We start from the raw sequence: 19726 nt of genomic DNA, 5'->3' as shown, positions 1-19726 counted from the left end.
AGTTTGCAAAGGACCAGGATGATCAGGACAAGGCTGGAATTTGATTTTCTCAACCTTTTTAATGATTAAGGGGGAGGAAATTAGGAAATTAATAATACTTTACTTAAGTTTGTTTACTCTGCTTAAGTACATTGGCCCTAAGTTTTAATTTGCTTTAAAGACTAAGTTGTTAGTTGTTTTGTGCTGGTTGGATTTGAATTTGTTGGTCTCAGGTGGTTTATCCTGAGTTAACTTGGTTTGGTTTGTGTTTGGATAATATTTTGGATACCAGGTGGTTTATCCTGGTTAATTATCTATGCAAGTTGCTTTGATTAATTGTTTCTGTGCATATCTGTGAATTAGATATTTGTTAGATTATATTCTCTGTGATAATTGTGAAAATTTAGTGATATTAGATTGCTATATTTAGGGGGAGTTTATTACTTTTCCTAATATAGTGTAATCATCAAAAAGGGGGAGATTGATACTCTCAAGGTTTTGATGATGACACTAACAGCAAGCTAATAACATGAAACTGATATGTGTAAGCATGCTATCAAAGGTTGTGTATGCGGACTAACAGTATTTCAGGATGTTAGCATGATTATAGCTGTCAGCAAGCTTACAGGGATATTTACAAGCTATCAGCAGGCTTACAGCGTGAACAGAGAAACAATCGGATAAAGATCAAAGTCTATTTTCAAGGAGATTTAATAGGTTACGACTTTGTAAGGATTCTAATATTTGTATATATCCTATATAAATATTAGAGCTCAGTTTTATAAAGAGTTTCATTCAAAAACGTTTTCCTAACAAATAGGAGATTTTATCTCAAAAGAATCTTATCTTTAACAAACTCCTATTTTGTTTCAAACGGGTTTTATTTAAATATCTTTACTGAGATGATTTCAAACGTGATTTATCTTTTACTCAGTAAACATATATCATCCAAACGTTCATCATTCAATTCAAATTTAAACGTGAGGTTGTTACCAAGATCGTTGGGAAATTTGTTGGATTATGACCGTTGGTATGATGTATATAAATTTGTGTGTGTTTTCATTTTCGGTAGAGAACAAGGAGAACACACCAAGCTTTCTGAAATACAACTCTTTACATTGCTAAATCTTTCTTTGAGCTCTAGTACTTATATTTGCATATATATCTATATTGAGAGTTCATAGTTTCGGTTGTATTACACTTATTCATTGTATTGTTCAAGGTGTAATGTTTTGTTGCTGTGTATCCAGCTTGTGAAACAAGGGAACAAGGGAACTAGTTAGCTAGAAGAGTATACTTGGGAAGTATAGGTCTTGGTAGGCTTTTGGTTCGTGGTTCAGGGGTTTCAGCAGGCTGATAACAGGAACAAGGGAGAAAGGGAGTTATATTATTGAATCATTGTAATCGTTAACATTATTGATTAATAATATAATCTCTTACCAGTTGGTAGGGGAACAGGACGTAGACCATTAGGGTTAGGGGTCGAACCTGGCTAAAATTCTTGGTGTTGCTAGCATGCTGCTTTACATTATCTGCATTGCATTTATCTTATTAGCAGGCTAACTGTTTACTCTGAAAATTAACAGCAGGCTGTCATTGACAGATTAATTATTCGGTAACTTATAAAAATCGGGTATATTAGCCATAACACCTATTCACCCCCTCTAGGTGTGTAATTTCACTAAATCCCAGAGGCCTCCCGCATTGAAATATCAGGTCCGGGTTGAGGTTGCCATCACAAACATCTTTCGTCCTGGAAAAGTTATATCGTGAGAATAATTCTTTGATATTTCAAAAGTCACTGATTCCAGAGACTCGGCACAAGAAATTGTACATATCTCCGTGTTGTATAAATACTACTCATCAACAAAATCAACTTCACCTATCAGACGCAGTTGTGGCAAAGTCCATGAAACCGAAATCTGGACCAAGCCATTTAAGAATTCTGCCATCTGCAATAGTAACATAAGGTCCGCCTCCCCTCCGAGCCAATGCAACAGACTCGGGACTTGTTGCGTTTGGAGGGAGAAGAATTTTACTAAAGGATCTTGGCTGAGATAGAACAAATGGAACAAACAACACAAGATTAGTGATCATAAACCTGAAAATACTGATCATTTTATACATTGTATAGAGACTGAGACACTCAGCTAGGAAATCTAATTATGTGCTCGATGTCTAAAGTAGTTTCTTCGAGTAGTATATATACACACAAGAAAGGAGCGCGACAAAGTGGGATCTTCCATAAAAAGTGCATTTATTTACCGAAACTAACTTGAAATACTATGAGTTCGCTTACTTCATACAAATCAAGGTTCGATCTGCTAAATTTTCTTCGCCGGTATATGAGTAGTATCCTGCACGCCTTTCTTTTCGTGATCAATCATAGATCCTCTTTAATTCAGTCTCCTCTGTATGGGTCAAATGTGTTTACGGGCCTCTGAAAATCATGCCCGGTCCATAAATTAAACTGATCATGCCTATAGCCTATGGCACTTAACCATGCATGATGCATTTTTTAAGCAATTCTATTTCATTGTTGTTGTGTCTCAATAATATAGAGTGACGAGGCTGAACCATGGTTTGATGGTCCGAAAAATAATTTTAGACAAGAATAATATGAGATTGGAAATTAGGAATAAACAAAATTTTATATATTATTTATAATTTTTATTTATGATATGATTTATTAGATTTTATTTAAGAATGTTGTTGGATTGGAGAATCTCCTGAAATAGTACAATTATCAGTTGGTTGTCGCCCATAAAATAAAAATCAATTAGTCGTCACTGATTAATTGTGTGAATATTAATTACTAACAATAGTTTCAGAAATTAAGGTGACAAAAGGAAGTTTCGGGTTGAGACAGGCACCCAAAAATCTCCTAATTGAGTTCTCTCTTCTTCTTTTTTCAAGTTGGTCACTGAAGTGGGTTTAATGTATCAAGTTGGTCACTGAACTCAAAACGGTATTAAGATGGTCACTAAAGTCACTATAAATATCAAACAAGTACCTTGAAATATGAGTTTAAATAGTAAAAATATTATTTATAAAATTTTACATATTATTTTTAAATGTTACCACAACCAACTAAAAGGTTATGATTTCTAGTATTTAAAATAATATATTTATATTTTATCAAGTTTATTTATTATTTATATTTTATTTTATAGTTATTTTTTTGTTTTAGTTAAAAATAAATAATAAATAAACTTGATAAAATCTAAATATATTATCATAAATATTAGAAGTCATAACCTTTTACTTGGTTTTGATAATATTCAAAAATAATGTGTAAAATTTTATAAATAATACTTTTACTGCTTGAACTTATATTTCAAGGTAATTGTTTGATATTTATGGCCATTTCAGTGACCATCTTGATACCGTTTTGAGTTCAGTGATCAATTTGATACATTAAGCCCACTTCAGTGACCAAATAGATAATTAACCCAATAAAACTTCAACTGTATTTGCTCTAAACCTCGGAGCCAAATACCTTGAAATTCTTTTATTACAGATTCCAAAAACACTAGAAATGACTCGTCTAGACTCTAGACTCACTGCAGCCCCGATTGGCACGAACAATCCATGCAACAACACAGAAACTTGTTGCGTTGTTGGATCATATTTTAGTAGGCGCGCGACCGATTGCAGTTGGTCGAAAACCGGGCCGTGTAATGTTTCTGCGAGTATTAAAGAACGAAATCAAACAGTAACATGTAAGTTAATCTTACACAAATAAATCTTGGGAAAGATAATGATAAACCATATATGTACGGAGTTACTATTTGTTTTAATTTTTAAAACTTAAATAATTTAATTTATAAAATATTTCTATGAAAAATCTATCATGTTTCGGAATTTAAATAAACAAGATTTTATATTAATACCCAAATATCAAAATTTGATTATCATCGTATATTTTTAATAATTATTATTATTATTATCAAAAATTTTGTTGTTGTTGCTCTTATTATTATTATTATTATTAATATTATTATTATTATTATTATTATTATTATTGTAACACGTGTTTTGAGAATATTTTTTCAGAAAAATAAATTTTAAAACAAGATTAAATATTAATATGTTAATACATAATAAATTTTATATCTTAATAAAATAGTTTAAATAAATATATTAAAAATATTAAGTTTCTAATAAATAATAAATTTAGAAAAAATATAAAATCCAATACTTAGGACCCGTCATAAGTTAGTGCAAAATAAAGGAGTGGAGTGTTGTTAACCGGAACAAGTTTAAATGAGCGCTAGCCCACTAATAAATAATAAAGTTTCGATTTACATATAATATTTGTAATATAGTTATTTTAATAAAATTCTATCATAATATTAATTAATACATTAAAATAATATATATAACAAATAAATAAATAAATAAATATATTAATATATTAATAAAATTCTATCATAATAATTAATCAATACAAGTTTGAGTCGATCCAAATTATCAATCAGCATGAATGTTTACAAAAAACAAAAAAATTATTAATGGTATAATAAAATCATAAATTTTTAACCAATAATAAAATCTTTAATAGTTATTATTAAAATTTGTAATATTAAGCGGGGGAGGAAAAAATTTAAAAAAAATTCGATTAAACGTGGAAGCTGTTGCAAGTTCTTCATTCGGAAAACTTAGGAAATAACTTTATTTGTATCGTCTGCTAGAGATAACATGATCTAGCTAGAAATAATAATAGATTTATAGCGGATCTGGTAGAAGCATATTCCATATACCGATATACATTACCCGAATACTCGATCTTATGTATTGAGCAAGACAGAAGGGATGTTGAAATTTGAAGATAACTCCCCGAAGGAAATTTCCTGGTGCATGCGACCCCATTAGTTTGCTCGCCTTAACAATTTTGGAAGATTGCAATTAACTTCAATGACGTATTACGTTTCCATGCAATTAAATGATACTATTATCTCATGCATGGACATACGCATCAACTTTTCACTATCTTTTTCTAAAGGTTATATAATACCAAGATCTGGAAACCATATTTTCTGGTATTCGCTTTGGATCCGAATTCTTATGTTTACATGCTTACATGTGTCGAGGGATATTAATTAACAAAGCTACAAATAAAGGGAAAGTTACGAGTGGATTGACCATTGATTTCTAGCTTCTTTGCGTCAAAGTATGTTTTTATAGCAGATAGTAACAAAAATCAACTGAATGTGACTCTTAAAGATGATTAAAAGATGTTGACCCCCTAATCTCTACGTAGTTAATCCACATTAAGTTACCTTAATGGACATTTTTATGTAAATCATAATTACCAGTCGTTATAAGAGCTTACTAAGAATGGTTTAATCCAGCAACTATAAAATATAATATCCGTATGTAAATATTTTATTTGATAAACTATATTTATATCACCAAAGAAAAATCTATATGTATCTAAAAACTAGACTAGAGATAAGACCGTGAGAAACTTAGAAAAAATACAAATAAAAGTTTTACTTTGGTTGAAAAGAAACAATTAACGGATTGACTTTGTATTCAGAAACGCTCATCACTCAGCGGTTTCTTTTTCCACCGCAGTTAAGGCAGTGCATTTACTACTCCTTGTTCTAAAAAAATGAATAATTTTACGTACTTGCCCCATCAGAAATAAATATATAGAGAGAAGAGAGGGTGGTGACAGAGAGTAAAAAGAGAGAGAGAAAGTAAAAGCTGAGGTACAGTCTAGAAAGAAACTAAGAACACTGGTCTTTTACAAATATATAAAAGTCTAGGGATAATTGATAATACTTCATCTCTCAACCAGACCGACAGGTGATTATTTTATAATATATATTCTTCATTTTATCTGTTTTTTAATCTTTGGTTTTTGCTCTTATCTTTATTTTGATGTTCTTCAACTTTTCTGGTGTTTTTGAGACTCATGTGTGTTAATTTTCTCTTGTTTTTATGATTATATTAGTTTTTGTGGTTTTCTTCAAACACATGTATCTGCCTTTTCTTGCTTGTGTTTTTTTTGGTTGTTGTTTTGTTTCACTAGCTGTGTTTTTGTTTTTGTGTTTGAATTTGGATTGCCTTTTGTTTTGATCTTGTTTTTTTTTTCTTGTGGTTTGCAGAGCTGAAATTTGGGAAGATGTATGGAGATTGTCAAGTGATGTCAAACATGGGTTCAGGAGGAAATGGTGCAATTCTTCCCTCAGATTCATTCTTCTCTTCGCAGATTCAGAACCCTAATTTCAACTTCATGTCCAACATGCCATTTACTCATGTTTACCCTTCTTTTCTTCCTGTAAGTGATTAAACACAACTAATTAAAATTCTCTTGTTTGTATTATGTTTTTGGTTTGTAACGTTTTTGGGTATTTTGCATGTTTTCAACATGAATTTAATTTTTGTAAATTATTTACAGAAGGAAGATGGACTGCCAACACTGAAGAGGGGGAAGGAGGAGATGGAAAGTGGTTCCGGTGGTAGCGAACAGATTGAAGGAGGACTCTCCGGCAATGAGCAAGACACTGCACAACAGCCTCCGTCGAAGAAGAAGCGCTACCACAGGCACACCGCCCATCAGATCCAAGAAATGGAATCGTATGAACCAAACCTGCTCAACTAATTTGCACTAATGTCTCACCTTATACATAATTTTGCCGAATTAGCTCAACAATAACCGAACATTATGTTTTAATTAATGATTTTTTACTCATTTTTGCAGGCTGTTTAGAGAATGCCCACACCCGGATGACAAGCAAAGGATGAAACTAAGCCAAGACTTAGGCCTCAAACCGAGACAAGTGAAGTTTTGGTTTCAAAACCGTCGAACCCAAATGAAGGTAGTTAGGGCCCACTTAACTATCCGCATTCATAATACTACAATTTACAGTGTTCGATCGATCATATCCTTTCATTTAATCGTTGCCAGCTAGAAGCTGACTTTAGATCATTTGTACACATTTTTTACAGCATGTAGAGTAGTAGTCGTAGTAGTTTTTATTACAAAACTTAAAATTTCAGCCCGGACTTTAATCCAAAGCAATGACATGCGCTGTTAGAAGTTGAAAAAAAGGCTAGCTGTCATAAATATTTACACTGTCAAATGCTCAAGTAGTCATAAATTGAAGCAGTTGGGGAACAGTCAACTCCCCTACCTCCTGCATCAAAAGCACCAGAAGGAACACAATATTAATGTCTTGAGATTTAGGGTTTGGTGTTTTGATGTCCATGCCAGTTGTGTCCCAACAGTAATTGCATGTGCATAGCTTGTAATGTAATAATGTGGTCCAGTTTTAATTGACTTGATTTGTTACACAGGCACAGCAGGACCGAGCTGATAATTCTGTACTCAGGACTGAGAATGATAATTTAAAGAGCGAAAATTATCGACTCCAGGCTGCATTAAGGAACATCATATGTCCTGATTGTGGAGGTCCGGCTATGCTTGGGGACATGAGTTTTGATGCTCAACAACTTCGCATTGAGAATGCCAGGCTCAAAGAGGAGGTATCCATGCTTCTTTACACAAGATAGTATATATAAATGGCTATAATTAGTAGTATATACATTATTATACATTAATCTTCATTCATATGTTTAAGTTTATCTATTTAAATTAATTCCTCAGTTTTTGTCTGGAATAGAACATACATTATATATTATAAAATCATTTACATTTTAAAATTATAACGAATTAATTAATTGATTAAATAATTGTTTTGATCTGAGGCATGTAATTCATTTTAGTTTGAGAAGGTTTGTAGTCTTCTCGCACGATACAATGGGCGTGCAATGCAAGCAGTAGGACCAGCAGCTCCTCCTCTTTCCCCGTCCCTGGAACTCGACATGAGTTTCTATCCGAGGCCATTCGATCAGGACTCACTAGGGAACTGCACATCCATGTTTCCTGTCCCTCTGATGCCCGAAAACTCGTCCCAATTTCCGGGTGCGGGCGGGCTTCTGATCATGGATCAAGAGAAGGCTCTTGCACTGGAACTGGCATTGTCGTCCGTGGATGAAATAGTGAAGATGTGTCACACTGCTGAGCCTCTCTGGATTCAGATGAGCGACGGAAAAGAAGTGCTTAATGTGGAAGAGTACAACAAGATGTTCCCGTGGCCAATGAGGCTCGGGCAGCTCCCAAGTGAGCAGCTGAGGACTGAAGCCTCGCGCGACACTGCTGTCGTTATCATCAACAGTATCACTTTGGTTGATGCATTTCTTGATGCTGTAAGTAATTAAATTAATTATCATAAACATATATACCCAGCCATGCATTTAAATTCCCTAGCTACTGTTTTTTAAGTAATTTACATAAGCAATTGTCTTGTTTTTTAATAGGATAAGTGGGTGGAAATGTTTCCTTCCATTATATCGAGAGCAAGAACTCTCCAAGTAATTGCATCCGGGGCTTCTGGCAATGCGAATGGCTCTCTTCATCTCGTAAGTGCATTTGTATTTGGTCCCAGCTGTTAATGATAATATGGTGACAAAAGTATTGTCGTTATATTAATAAATTACTATCTTAACTCTATATATAATTTGTATGGGATTTTCATAGGATACCTTCATGAAACATGCTAAGACAAAACTAAGAAGATACACCTGCAAACCATGCATATTAAGAGCACTCGGTTTACTTGATATAAATATAATAATCAATTAGGATATATAAATAGTATTTGTCCCTTTATTAAAATAAAATTAAAATCATCACTACTTTTTGTTGGATAATTATGAGATCTGGAGATCAAAAAAGAAGCTAATTTTTTTTACACATAAAATATGCAAGAGAAAGGTGGGCAATGAAAACTTTTACTTCGGACATATAATCATGGAAAATACTTGTTGTACGTGATTGTGTACAAAATTTTGTATATAATGACATGCGGTGGGTTTTAATTGGAATGGTATCGGCCTTGTATTTACATCAACAAACCCGATTAAAACTCACCTATGTTATTATGAACAAATTTTGTGTACACAATTTTGTACAACTAGCACTACTCTATGACTAATCATATTTACCAGATTATTGCAATAAATTAATGTTAATTATTTTGAAACAGATGTACGCAGAAATTCAAGTACCATCACCTCTGGTGCCCACAAGAGAAGCCCATTTTCTGCGCTACTGCCACCAAAATGTGGAGGAGGGGACTTGGGTTATAGTTGATTTTCCCCTTGAAAGCCTCCAAGATTATAGCTATCCGCCTTCGTTTCCGATATACAAGAGAAGGCCTTCTGGTTGCATCATTCAAGATATGCCGAATGGATACTCAAGGGTGCGTAACCGTATAACATAACTCTCATCCATTTCTTGTTCATTGATGGTTTTTACTTGCGCTAATTAGCTTAAATGAAAATGTCGTATAGGTTACATGGGTTGAGCATGTGGAGGTTGAGGATAAACCAGTGCATCAAATCTTCAACCAGTTTGTGAACTCTGGCTTGGCGTTTGGAGCACAGCGTTGGTTAGCTGTCCTAAGGAGACAATGCGAGAGGCTTGCTAGCCTCATGGCGCGGAATATATCTGACCTTGGAGGTTTGTGTTGCTAATTTGATTATTTTTTTCTCCGCTTCTGTAATTTCCTTAGTAGCATTTCTTCCCTTAGTAATACACTTTTTAGTAAGTCCTATTAGTATACTTTGCTTTGATCATAAATGAAAACTTACGGTATATATAGTGATATCTGTGTTATTTGTCTGTGGTTTATTTGTTTCAATTCAGTGATATCATCTCCGGAAGCAAGAACAAACTTGATGAATCTGGCTCAAAGGATGATACGAACATTTTGTGTTAGCCTAAGCAGTTCAAGTGGGCAGTCATGGACAGCTCTTTCAGATTGTCCCGAGGACACTATCAGAATAACTACAACAAAAGCCACAGAGCCTGGACACCCCAATGGTTTGATTCTCAGTGCTGTATCTACTACCTGGCTGCCATATTCTCATCATCAAGTCTTTGATCTCTTAAGGGACGAACGCAGCAGAGCTCAGGTACTACTAATTCTATATACGACTACATTTCATATTTCTGCTTTATTGCAGACACAGGACACCGTGGCAAGAATAAAAATATATTCATTTTGGTTCATGTACATCTCAGATGGAAGTCCTCTCCAATGGATATTCTTTGAATGAGGTGGCTCATATTGCAAATGGCTCTCATCCCGGAAATTGCATTTCTCTCCTTCGCATAAATGTAAGTAGTAGCAGTATATTTTCATTATTATTGCAGTATCTTTGTTGTTAGTTGCATTGCTGTAAGGTTTTACTGTGCTTTTTTCTACCAGTAGTTCGACTCTATAAACATATTTTGTTAGGCTCGGATGAGCAGTAGTATTAACTATCAAGTGATAGCCATTCAATTAAGTTTGCAATTTTTTTTAGTAAATATCTATGTTTAATCTTCTATTCCACCCACGCAGGTAGCAAGCAACTCATCACAAACTGTGGAGTTCATGCTGCAGGAGAGCTGCACAGACGAATCTGGAAGTATAGTTGCCTACACCACCCTCGATGTAGATGCTGTTCAACTAGCAATGAATGGTGAAGATCCATCCTGCATTCCCATCCTCCCACTTGGATTTGTCATCGTCCCAGTGAACCAAAACAATGGCATTGCTACTCAAGACCCTGGCTGTCTCCTCACAATAGGCCTCCAAGTTCTCGCCAGCACAGTCCCAAATGCAAAGCTCAACCTCTCAAGTGTCACTGCTATTAACAATCACATCTGCAACACAATTCACCAAATCAACACCGCGCTCAGTGGTGCCAGCACAAGTGGATGCCATGACAGCAGCGGCCTCATAGGGGGAAGATCATCCGCAGAATCACCATCTGGGATGCAAAAGAAAGAGTCTGTCAGCACCTCTAGGGAAAGCCAGTAAATCAAGATATTGAAATCCTCTGAGCACAATGAGGGTCTTTTGATTTCCTTTTTCTTATTAAATTTCTTTTTTTTTCAAGACATAAGCTTAAAGGACAAAGATGTCAGAAAACTTCGTGACTCTTTGGTGGACAATAAAAGAGGTTCTCTAGGTAGGTAACTGGTGTGTGCATGGCTTAAATGCATTGTATGATGATCAACTCTGCAGAGCTAGTCAATGCATATGGATGGGTAATGAATAGTAGGGATGTGACCAGGTAGATGTTTGCAGGTTAATGGAAGTCAAGAACGCACCAGATAAATTTCCTTGCCAGTTGGCTTAGGCCAATTATTTCTGAGGATGGTGGTTCGGGAATTGACTTCTTCCTTTTTTGCTTCTTTCTTGAACGCTATATGAATGGAGTATTTTTCATTAACTGTTATAATGTTTTTCTCTTATGTTTATTACTGTACTAGTTTACGACCTCCATTTATCACTTCTGTATGCATGTTCAGTCCCAGTCATAACATTAATGTTAGAACACCCGCGACATGTTACATGTTAAGATTCAAAATAAATTGATAGTGTGATATCCTCGTAACGACTGGACCTTAGTTCAGTTTAGGTGTGTAACATCAGTGGGGAGAACAATGAAAATTACAAATTGGAAAGTAACAGAAAGATTCTGTTCATAATTACATTGTATCTTATCATGCAAACTATTAACACGTTAAGGAAAGATGCAACTTGCAAGAATCAACAAAGAAATTATATGAATGACACATGTTAGCAGAGCGCTTTAATATGTACCCCTGTGGAAATTCACAAAGTATTTACAGGTGATATTTCATACCACGATTTCTTTTTTGTGCTCGTCAGATTGTACTTTCAACTTTTTTCTTTCATTTTCTTCGATTTCATCAATCATATTTTTCTCCACCAGCTTTTTAAACATGGAAGATTGGAGGAGGATGCCCAGTGCTGTTTGTGATGACTTGTTAGAAGAGTAACTCTGCTTCTTTTGTTGGATGCAATCTTGTTTCCGAGGAAATCCCCAGGCTATTTCTTTCTTCAAGGGAATAGTATTGAAAGAGAATTCAGTCTCTTCATTTTGATTTACTTCGACATCTGAGGTGGAAGGTATAGCTTGAGAGTTCAATGTTTCTGTAACTTGAGAACAGACTGAATTAGCACCTGATCTGAGCCACCTGATATTTGTCTTCACGTCGAAATTTGTTGCGTCATTGATTTCTCTGCATTCGGCTGCTGCAATGTCATAAGCATGACCAGCTTCCTCCCGGGTACCTACAGAAGTTTGGTGAAATATTATTAAACGCTCTCATTTACTCTTAGTCTTTCTTACATGCTGCAGCTTTAAACTACAAACAACTCCGCATACAACAGTCTGTTAGAGACTTACCGCCAGTACCAAGGTAAATGTATTTCTTTCCGAACACCCATCCAACTCTTGATTCACATCTACCATTGTGATACTGCCTGTAACACAAATATATATGCATGTAAAGTATGTTGCTTCAGAATGGTTGGTTAAAAAGACGAGAAGCATGCAAGACTTGTGTTGTGTTTAGTTGAGGTGAATAAATTTGCAAAGGCTAGAATGAAATTTGAACTATAATATGTACAATTCATTCTTTCTCTAATCTATCTTGACGAGGAATGCCTCATTCCCTCCTATATCTAATTTGTTCTCAAATCTGATCATTAGCAATTTTGCACTTAATCATTATTATTTTTTTCAATACTCCCTCCTACGTCTTATATTTTCTTTTATATATGTTCATTCCATTTCATTCTTTTCGACCAAACACAACACTAGACTTATCTAGACGGAGATATAATCATAGAAATAGCAACCCACACGCAGAATTGATATATCAAACCTGCTGAAACCGCGAAACTTTGGACTTCTGTTGATAGTACTAGTAGCAGGGGTAGCATCAGGCTGATCAAGAAGTTGCGCCGCCGCATGTGGTTGCTGCTCTGAATTTAGACAAGCCAGCAGAGGAGATCTTCGTCTCTTCGCGCAGTTATTCATCAAATTTTCACCTTCCAACGTACAAACAGGGTGCCTCGCAGGGCTCAACTCAGATTCACTAGAGCTCATCTCTAATCTGCAGCCTCAAAATCTCCTCACTATCTCAAATACAGACAACAAATTTCGTATCTATTTATGAACTGGTAATGACTAATGATCATATGCCGTGTAATGTGCGTGTTTATATATGAAGTACTTGCATTTGGTTTGTAGCTTCTTTTGATCTACAAACTTGTCATGGCAGCTAACAACAAATGACTTGGCGATAATTTCGGGGTCAAAGTTGATTTCAATGTTCAGAATATTGGATTATCGGATAACTTACTCTACTATTAACATATGATCGATAAATTTGGCTATAGCTAGACGTGGAGAATTGTACGAATTCTAATCGTTCTGATCCTTTTTTTCTCGATTCTTGAAATCACCGATCCCGTCTAGATTCAGATTAACATGCATTTGTCTGGTTCTATTTTCTAACGGAAGTACTAGTGAGGTATCTAAAACTATTTGCTAGTATTTGTCGCTTTATTAGGCTCATTCATCACTCGTCTCGTAAGATAAAGATGCCATTAGCAAGAGACATAGAGTTTGCTGTCGAAGAGTTTGAAAGTTTGAATCTTGCAAGTCAGCAGAGATCGATGATTTATGAGGTGAAAATGAAAAATAGAAAAAAGTCGAGTGGAGTCTAATTTTATTCTAAAATGATTTTAGATGGAATAAATAAAATGAAACACAATGAACCGATTTGAATAAAGTCGAGTAGGCACCGTTTGAGTATGTTTTCCGTCAACAAACCATAATTCTTAATATTCATAAATTCAATAAGTTATTATTAAATTTTATCAAAAAAAAGTTATTATTAAATCAAATCTTAGTATATAACTATTTTATTATATATATAAAATTAATAATCTTCTGGTTGTATACGATGCATAATATAATAGTTAAATTATTTATAATAATTTTTATTATTATATATATATATATAGAGAGAGAGATAGTAAAATTTTTGACTTTTTAGTTTTATATCCTTGTAATTTGTTAAAATAAGATATTGTTCAATTATAATCTAATATTTAAAATAAAAAATAAATTTAGTATTATATTCTCTCGTTCATTAATTAAAAGACATATTAGTATATTCATCTCCAATGGTTTGATATTCATTGTCTTTTTCCAAACCATTTTTTTCTGATATACTTTCTATATTAATTTGTAGTTGAGGATTTCCCTGCATTAAAAAGTATCAAAAGGACTGCATACTCGTCGTCTTTGGATTTAACCAAAAGTAGATACAGTTTCAAATGAAGGGAAAAAGAACTAAAAGTAGATATCCAGCCACGTGTGAATAAATTAAAGATGTACTATATTAAAATTAATAAAATCTTTGCCCCTTGTTCTTGTTTTAGATCACGCGTGTGGATTGACATTTGTTTCTGCGTCTTGGTGGCTTTTGACGGTGTGCACAGAATTGGTATACAATGTTTTAACCAATATATAGGACACGTGATGTTTATTTCTCCGCAAGGAAAATAGAATCTAAAATATAAAAATTTAATGTAAAACTAGATCAATAATATAAAAATATATTATAATTAAATATTAATGTTAACACTCAATAAGATACAATAACTCAAATCCATATCTTTTTATTCTCATTTCAATCACGTAGCATTCTCCGAATTAAACTATCCTTAAAAAGACACAAAAGAAATTCTACTTAACTTAAAAAATTTACTTTTATAAAATTAATTATAAATTAATAAAGATTTTTAAATGATAAATTCCAAATATTTTTGATAGTTTAATGATAGTTTATTAGGTAGTAAAACTAGTATTATAATAGTATTATAATATTAAATACTGTTAATTATATTTTTAATGATGATATATATTGTTTTATTAAACCAATATATTATTCTATTAAAATCAATAAAAAAAATTAAAATTTTTAACAAACAAATTAAATAGGCACCCAAATATGAAGTTTAGCTGAACTGGCCCAAAAAGAACGGTACCGAAACGTAAGTTAGATAATGGGCTGTATTGGGTGTTTTGATCGTTGAGCCCGATTTAACTGTGCAGGCCTTCTTCTTTTGTTAAAAGAAAAACCCGTATTGGGCTATACATTGTCTACTGTTGAAAAGCACCAGTGGGGCTATTTATTGTTAGCTTAGGAGGACTATTCACAAAACCTTTTGTTAGACCCAGATCGAAGAACAGACTTTAACAGAAATATTACACAATTAAATATAATCAATAATGCAAACTTTAATATACAACTTTTTTATTTATGTATTTATCATTGTATAAAAATTGCTCGGATCAATTTTTGATCAACTAATATTATTATCTGTTCCGAATATAATCAAAAAAAAAGTGAACTCAAATCAAAATCGAGAGTAACACAAGGTTGATATGTTGTCCCAACAATTCTATAATTATGTGACTCATAATAAATAAATTTTTACTATGTGAAATCATCAGAACGAGATAAAATTATTAAAGAAAATCTTACTGCCACTTTCAATTTTAAATTATTTTTTTTAATTCAAATCGATTCAAAATTAAAACTCACGTAACGAGTATATTCTAAAATTGTCACGCGCCTTGGTTTTACACTGATTCATGACTCCGAGTTGAAGAACATATTTTAATTATTATTATTATTATAATAAGGTTGCACATGTAGTGTATTTTTTGTGAATTCATTATTTAAACTTTGCAGACGAATAATGTACAGAAGTCGTTTTGAATATTCTAAAATAATCAAGGCGTAGTGAGAGTCACTTTTGTAGACAGAGACATGAAGAGAACATACGGGAGCTCCAGCTGAATTCTTTGATCACTTTTTTAAATTATTTTGTCACGTGCTTTTCAAGTCTTGAAAGCAACATCGGGAATATCCCAGATTATCACCTAGACAACTAGAGTAATTTTAAGGTTCAATACGATTAATCTGAAAGTGGACTTTCATATTTAAAATTAATATTTCTAAAAATCCAATCAATCACATGATTTATATAAATAATTAATCAGTTTAAAACTAAAGGGTTAAATAACAAAAGTTGAAGAAAAATGTATTTAAAAAATATATATTCAGAAACCATACATGTACTTAATTCACCAAGTAGAATTTGAATACGAAAAACATCGCCATCCGAGAAAAAATAAAAATTGGTCAATGTTTAAAGAGTAATACACTTTGGCCCTGTCATTTTTTTAACATTCAACAACCATTGTCCAATCATTTCTCTGAATACTGAAAACAGAATACAGTGATATAAACTCTAATAATACTCTTTATTTCATTCCTGATATTATAATTCATTTATTGTTTAAATACTACGAAGACAAATATTCAGATCCAAATATATGACAGTGAATATTGTATTGTAAAATACAACTTAAGAGTCATGTAACCGTAGGAATAAGAGAATGTTTTTTAGGAATCCCGAAAAATTTTATTAAATTATATTATTTTCTCTTATCCTCCATATTTTTAGTCTTAGGAGCTTATTTAAAAGGTTAAATTTCGATTGAATACAGCAAATTATCATTTGTGCAAGACATTAAAAAGGTGATTTATAAATTTATGCGATCATATACTTTGACAAGTCAACGGACTCGTCCATTTTTGTTCATCTTTTAATTTTACACGTGCTTCTGTTGAGGAAACTTTTCACACCTGGCAGCTGGTTAATTTGGTAAGAGCATCCGGCAGAGTCTACTCCCGCGGAGTAGAGATGGCAAAAAAAACCGATCCGAATGGATACCCGACCGTTTCGACCCGAATGGATCTTACCGAACCCGATATTTTGGATTTGGATTTGGATTTGGATTTGATTTTTAGACCCGAACGAGTTTGGATTTGGATTTGGATACTAGGTATTCCGTATCGAAACCCGACCCGAAATCCAAATCCGATCCAAACCCGATCCAAACCCGAAACCCGAAAAAAAATCCAAATATATATATATATATATATATATGTATGTATGTATGTATATATATATATATATATGTATGTATGTATGTATGTATGTGTATATGTATACTAATATACTTTTTTTCAATTTTAAGTCTACTAAATTTTGTTTATATATAGAGTGTGAATGTATATATTCTTGGGTTATAGTGGTTTTTTTTGTTTAACTAATGAGTTTCTTTAATATTTCATACTCCATATAGTGAAGATTTGTGTTCAAAAATTATTAAATACGGTTCAAGATTTTATTAATGTGTAATACTTTATTATTAAAGTAGTTTAGTTTTAAATATAATGAAATTTAAGGGCGAAAAAATCAAAAATTATATTTTTACAATACTTTATAAATTTCAGAATTTAAGTTTTGGATAAACCCGAACAAACCCGAACCCGATCCGAAACCCGTGGATTTGGATTTGGATTTGATATTTGAAACCCGATTGGATTTGGATTTGGATTTGGATTTTAAAAATAATTTGGATTTGGATTTGGATATCTCAAATATCCGAACCGATCTAACCCGTTGCCATCCCTACCGCGGAGTTTCAGAGCATCTTTTAACCATGTTACCTAAATATACTCCCTCCGTCCCTCTGTATACATGTGTATCATAAAAATAGGTAAAGTGTTGGGACCTGTTAATATTTAAGTGATAGATTTGGAAAAGTAGATGAAGTTAGTGGGTGGGTGGGTGAGATTTTTATATTATAAAAATTTACTATTTGGGGAAAATTTTGAAATGTATAGAATTGAATGGGATATCCAAGAAAAGAAAGTGTATAGAATTCAAAGGGACGGAGGAAGTATATAATAAATATAGATAATATATCTCATATTTATACCTATATATCTAATATTTTCACTAGGAATAGACGTCGTGGGTGTTTGTGTGACACTTTTAAGTTAAGCTTCTGGGATTATAAGTTAGAAGCACTTGTTCGTACCGTTTGTGTAATAAGTCAAGAAGCACTTATAAAAAGTTAGGAATGCTAGCTTTTGTTTCAGGACTTCTACTTATTTGCCAAACACTTTAATCACTTATAAGTCTTGTCTGGCTTCTAACTTCTACTCCACTTGTTTATTTTAAGCAAGAAGCACTTATTTTAAACTCAGCCAAACGGTCCCGTCATGTCACTTCAAAATTGAAAATATCGATCTCCCGATCCCGAATAGAAATTTTATCCTCATCCTGTATGCGAAAAGATTCCCTTATTCCCCGATTAGAACAAGATGAGGAACGGTCAGGGTCGAGCGAGCGGACCTTGAGAATGCTCACCTTTTCACATTCTTCCCCACATTTTTTAATATTATCCGTTCTATAATAGCATCATTTTTAATAATAAAACGCACAAATAGAGATTATTATTGGAGTTTTCATTCAATATAAAATTATTAATTTTTAAAAATTTCATTATTTATTATAAAATACTCTATCTCACTAGGATAATGCCAGAGATCATAGTCAACTTCTTATTCAACACTAATAGTTGTTTATAAAATTAGCATTCTCTCCGTACCTTCACTTTTGAAATTTATATATTGTATAAGATTCAAGTATCGTTGTGCTTCTAAATAATTAATGATAAGTATAAAAGTTAAAATATTTATAAAAAGAAAAATAATATTATTAATATAAAGTATAGTGTATAAAATTAATGTAACGTGTCAGAAAGCATTAAAAAAAGATTGTAGCATTTTTTATATACGTAAACATATATGTAATTAGCTAATATGTAATGTGTTGAATATAACTCCTAGTTTACTTTTTAGTTCCGAAAAATTGTTTATATTAAACTAATATGCTAAATTATGTATTATATGTTAATTATTTTTTATATCAGTATATATTCTTCATAACTTTTACTCTATTTATGAATAATTTTGGTAAAAAATAGAATAAACATGCTTATTTGTTGGATAACAAGATTAAGGATGGGGAGCGGCAAAGCAGCAGCCAAGGAAGTAAATTAGTGGACAAAAAAAAAATAAAGAAAGTAAAATATCAAATCACTAAAAGTGCCAATAGTTTGATATGTATGTACTCCCACCGTCCCCCTCAATCGTTTACATTGGAGGGGGACACGGAGACCAAGACAATATATGAAAAATGAGTAAAGTTGGATGAAAAGTGGGTAAAGTGGTGGGACCTATCAATATTTAATAATAGATTTGAGATAGTGGAGGAAAGTAGTGGGTGTAATAGTAGTTTTTATTGTTAAATATGAGATAGTGAGGGAAGATAGTGGGGGTAATGATGAGAAAAACTTATTATTTATGATAATGTAAAGAAATGAGATGGACACCCCAAAATAATAACAGTAAAACAAATGAGAGGGACAGAGGGAGAGTAGATGATAATGATAAAGTGATATATACTCGGTTGTAAACTTGTAATCACCACCAGTCAGAAATCAAAGATCTGGTCGTCACTAGATTGATTAATAACGTGGTGGCTCCGTCTCCTTTTCTATCCATTACGTGTCTGCTATTTCTGTATCTTGTGTGCTTTCCCTTTTCATGTTTATCTTATCCTCCTTCCTTCTACTGTCTTCCTTTAAATGTTCTTTCGAAAAATATGTATATTTTTTTAAAACAAATAGTTATTCAGCCTAAATCTTCTCAATAGTGATCTAAATCTCGATTTAAATTGCCGAAATTTATGCCGACACTGTTCACCGGCCTAACTTTTTTTATAATAAAATATTAATCTTTTATATATTTAATTAATTGATTGATTATATGTTAATATAATTATTAAATAGTTGTAAATTGTATTTAATATTTTTTACGTACTTATATAGTTATATATATTAATTGTGAAATATAAATAAATAAACT

General features: G+C 32.7%; 2 protein-coding genes across 4 annotated transcripts; one reads left to right on the top strand and one right to left on the bottom strand.

The window, feature by feature from the left end:
• Positions 1-5648: 5648 nt before the first annotated feature.
• LOC108206794 (homeobox-leucine zipper protein HDG5) lies at positions 5649-11277 on the top strand. 3 transcript variants are annotated; one of them, XM_017377203.2, is made up of 12 exons: positions 5649-5793; positions 6096-6268; positions 6389-6567; positions 6692-6809; positions 7288-7476; positions 7726-8199; positions 8311-8412; positions 9039-9254; positions 9346-9514; positions 9701-9969; positions 10079-10174; positions 10401-11277. In XM_017377203.2, the coding sequence occupies exons 2-12, from the start codon at positions 6113-6115 to the stop codon at positions 10860-10862; spliced, it is 2430 nt and encodes an 809-aa protein (XP_017232692.1). In that variant the 5' UTR covers positions 5649-5793; positions 6096-6112; the 3' UTR covers positions 10863-11277. The 3 variants fall into 3 exon arrangements, with proteins under 3 accessions (XP_017232692.1, XP_017232690.1, XP_017232691.1); XM_017377201.2 differs by having other exon boundaries at positions 7717-8199; XM_017377202.2 differs by lacking the exon at positions 5649-5793 and adding an exon at positions 5854-5904 and having other exon boundaries at positions 7717-8199.
• A 170-nt stretch (positions 11278-11447) lies between these two features.
• On the bottom strand, positions 11448-13061 carry LOC108207830 (AP2-like ethylene-responsive transcription factor ANT). The gene is made up of 3 exons (XM_017378261.2): positions 12743-13061; positions 12262-12338; positions 11448-12146 (listed from the first exon to the last, which is right to left on the bottom strand). The coding sequence occupies exons 1-3, from the start codon at positions 12964-12966 to the stop codon at positions 11689-11691; spliced, it is 759 nt and encodes a 252-aa protein (XP_017233750.1). The 5' UTR covers positions 12967-13061; the 3' UTR covers positions 11448-11688.
• Positions 13062-19726: the final 6665 nt, after the last annotated feature.

This window comes from Daucus carota, chromosome 2 (genome assembly GCF_001625215.2).
Source record: "Daucus carota subsp. sativus chromosome 2, DH1 v3.0, whole genome shotgun sequence".
Classification (NCBI taxonomy): Eukaryota; Viridiplantae; Streptophyta; class Magnoliopsida; order Apiales; family Apiaceae; genus Daucus; species Daucus carota.
The sequence above is the reverse complement of the archived record's forward strand: the minus strand, read 5'-3'. Positions and strand labels throughout refer to the sequence as shown.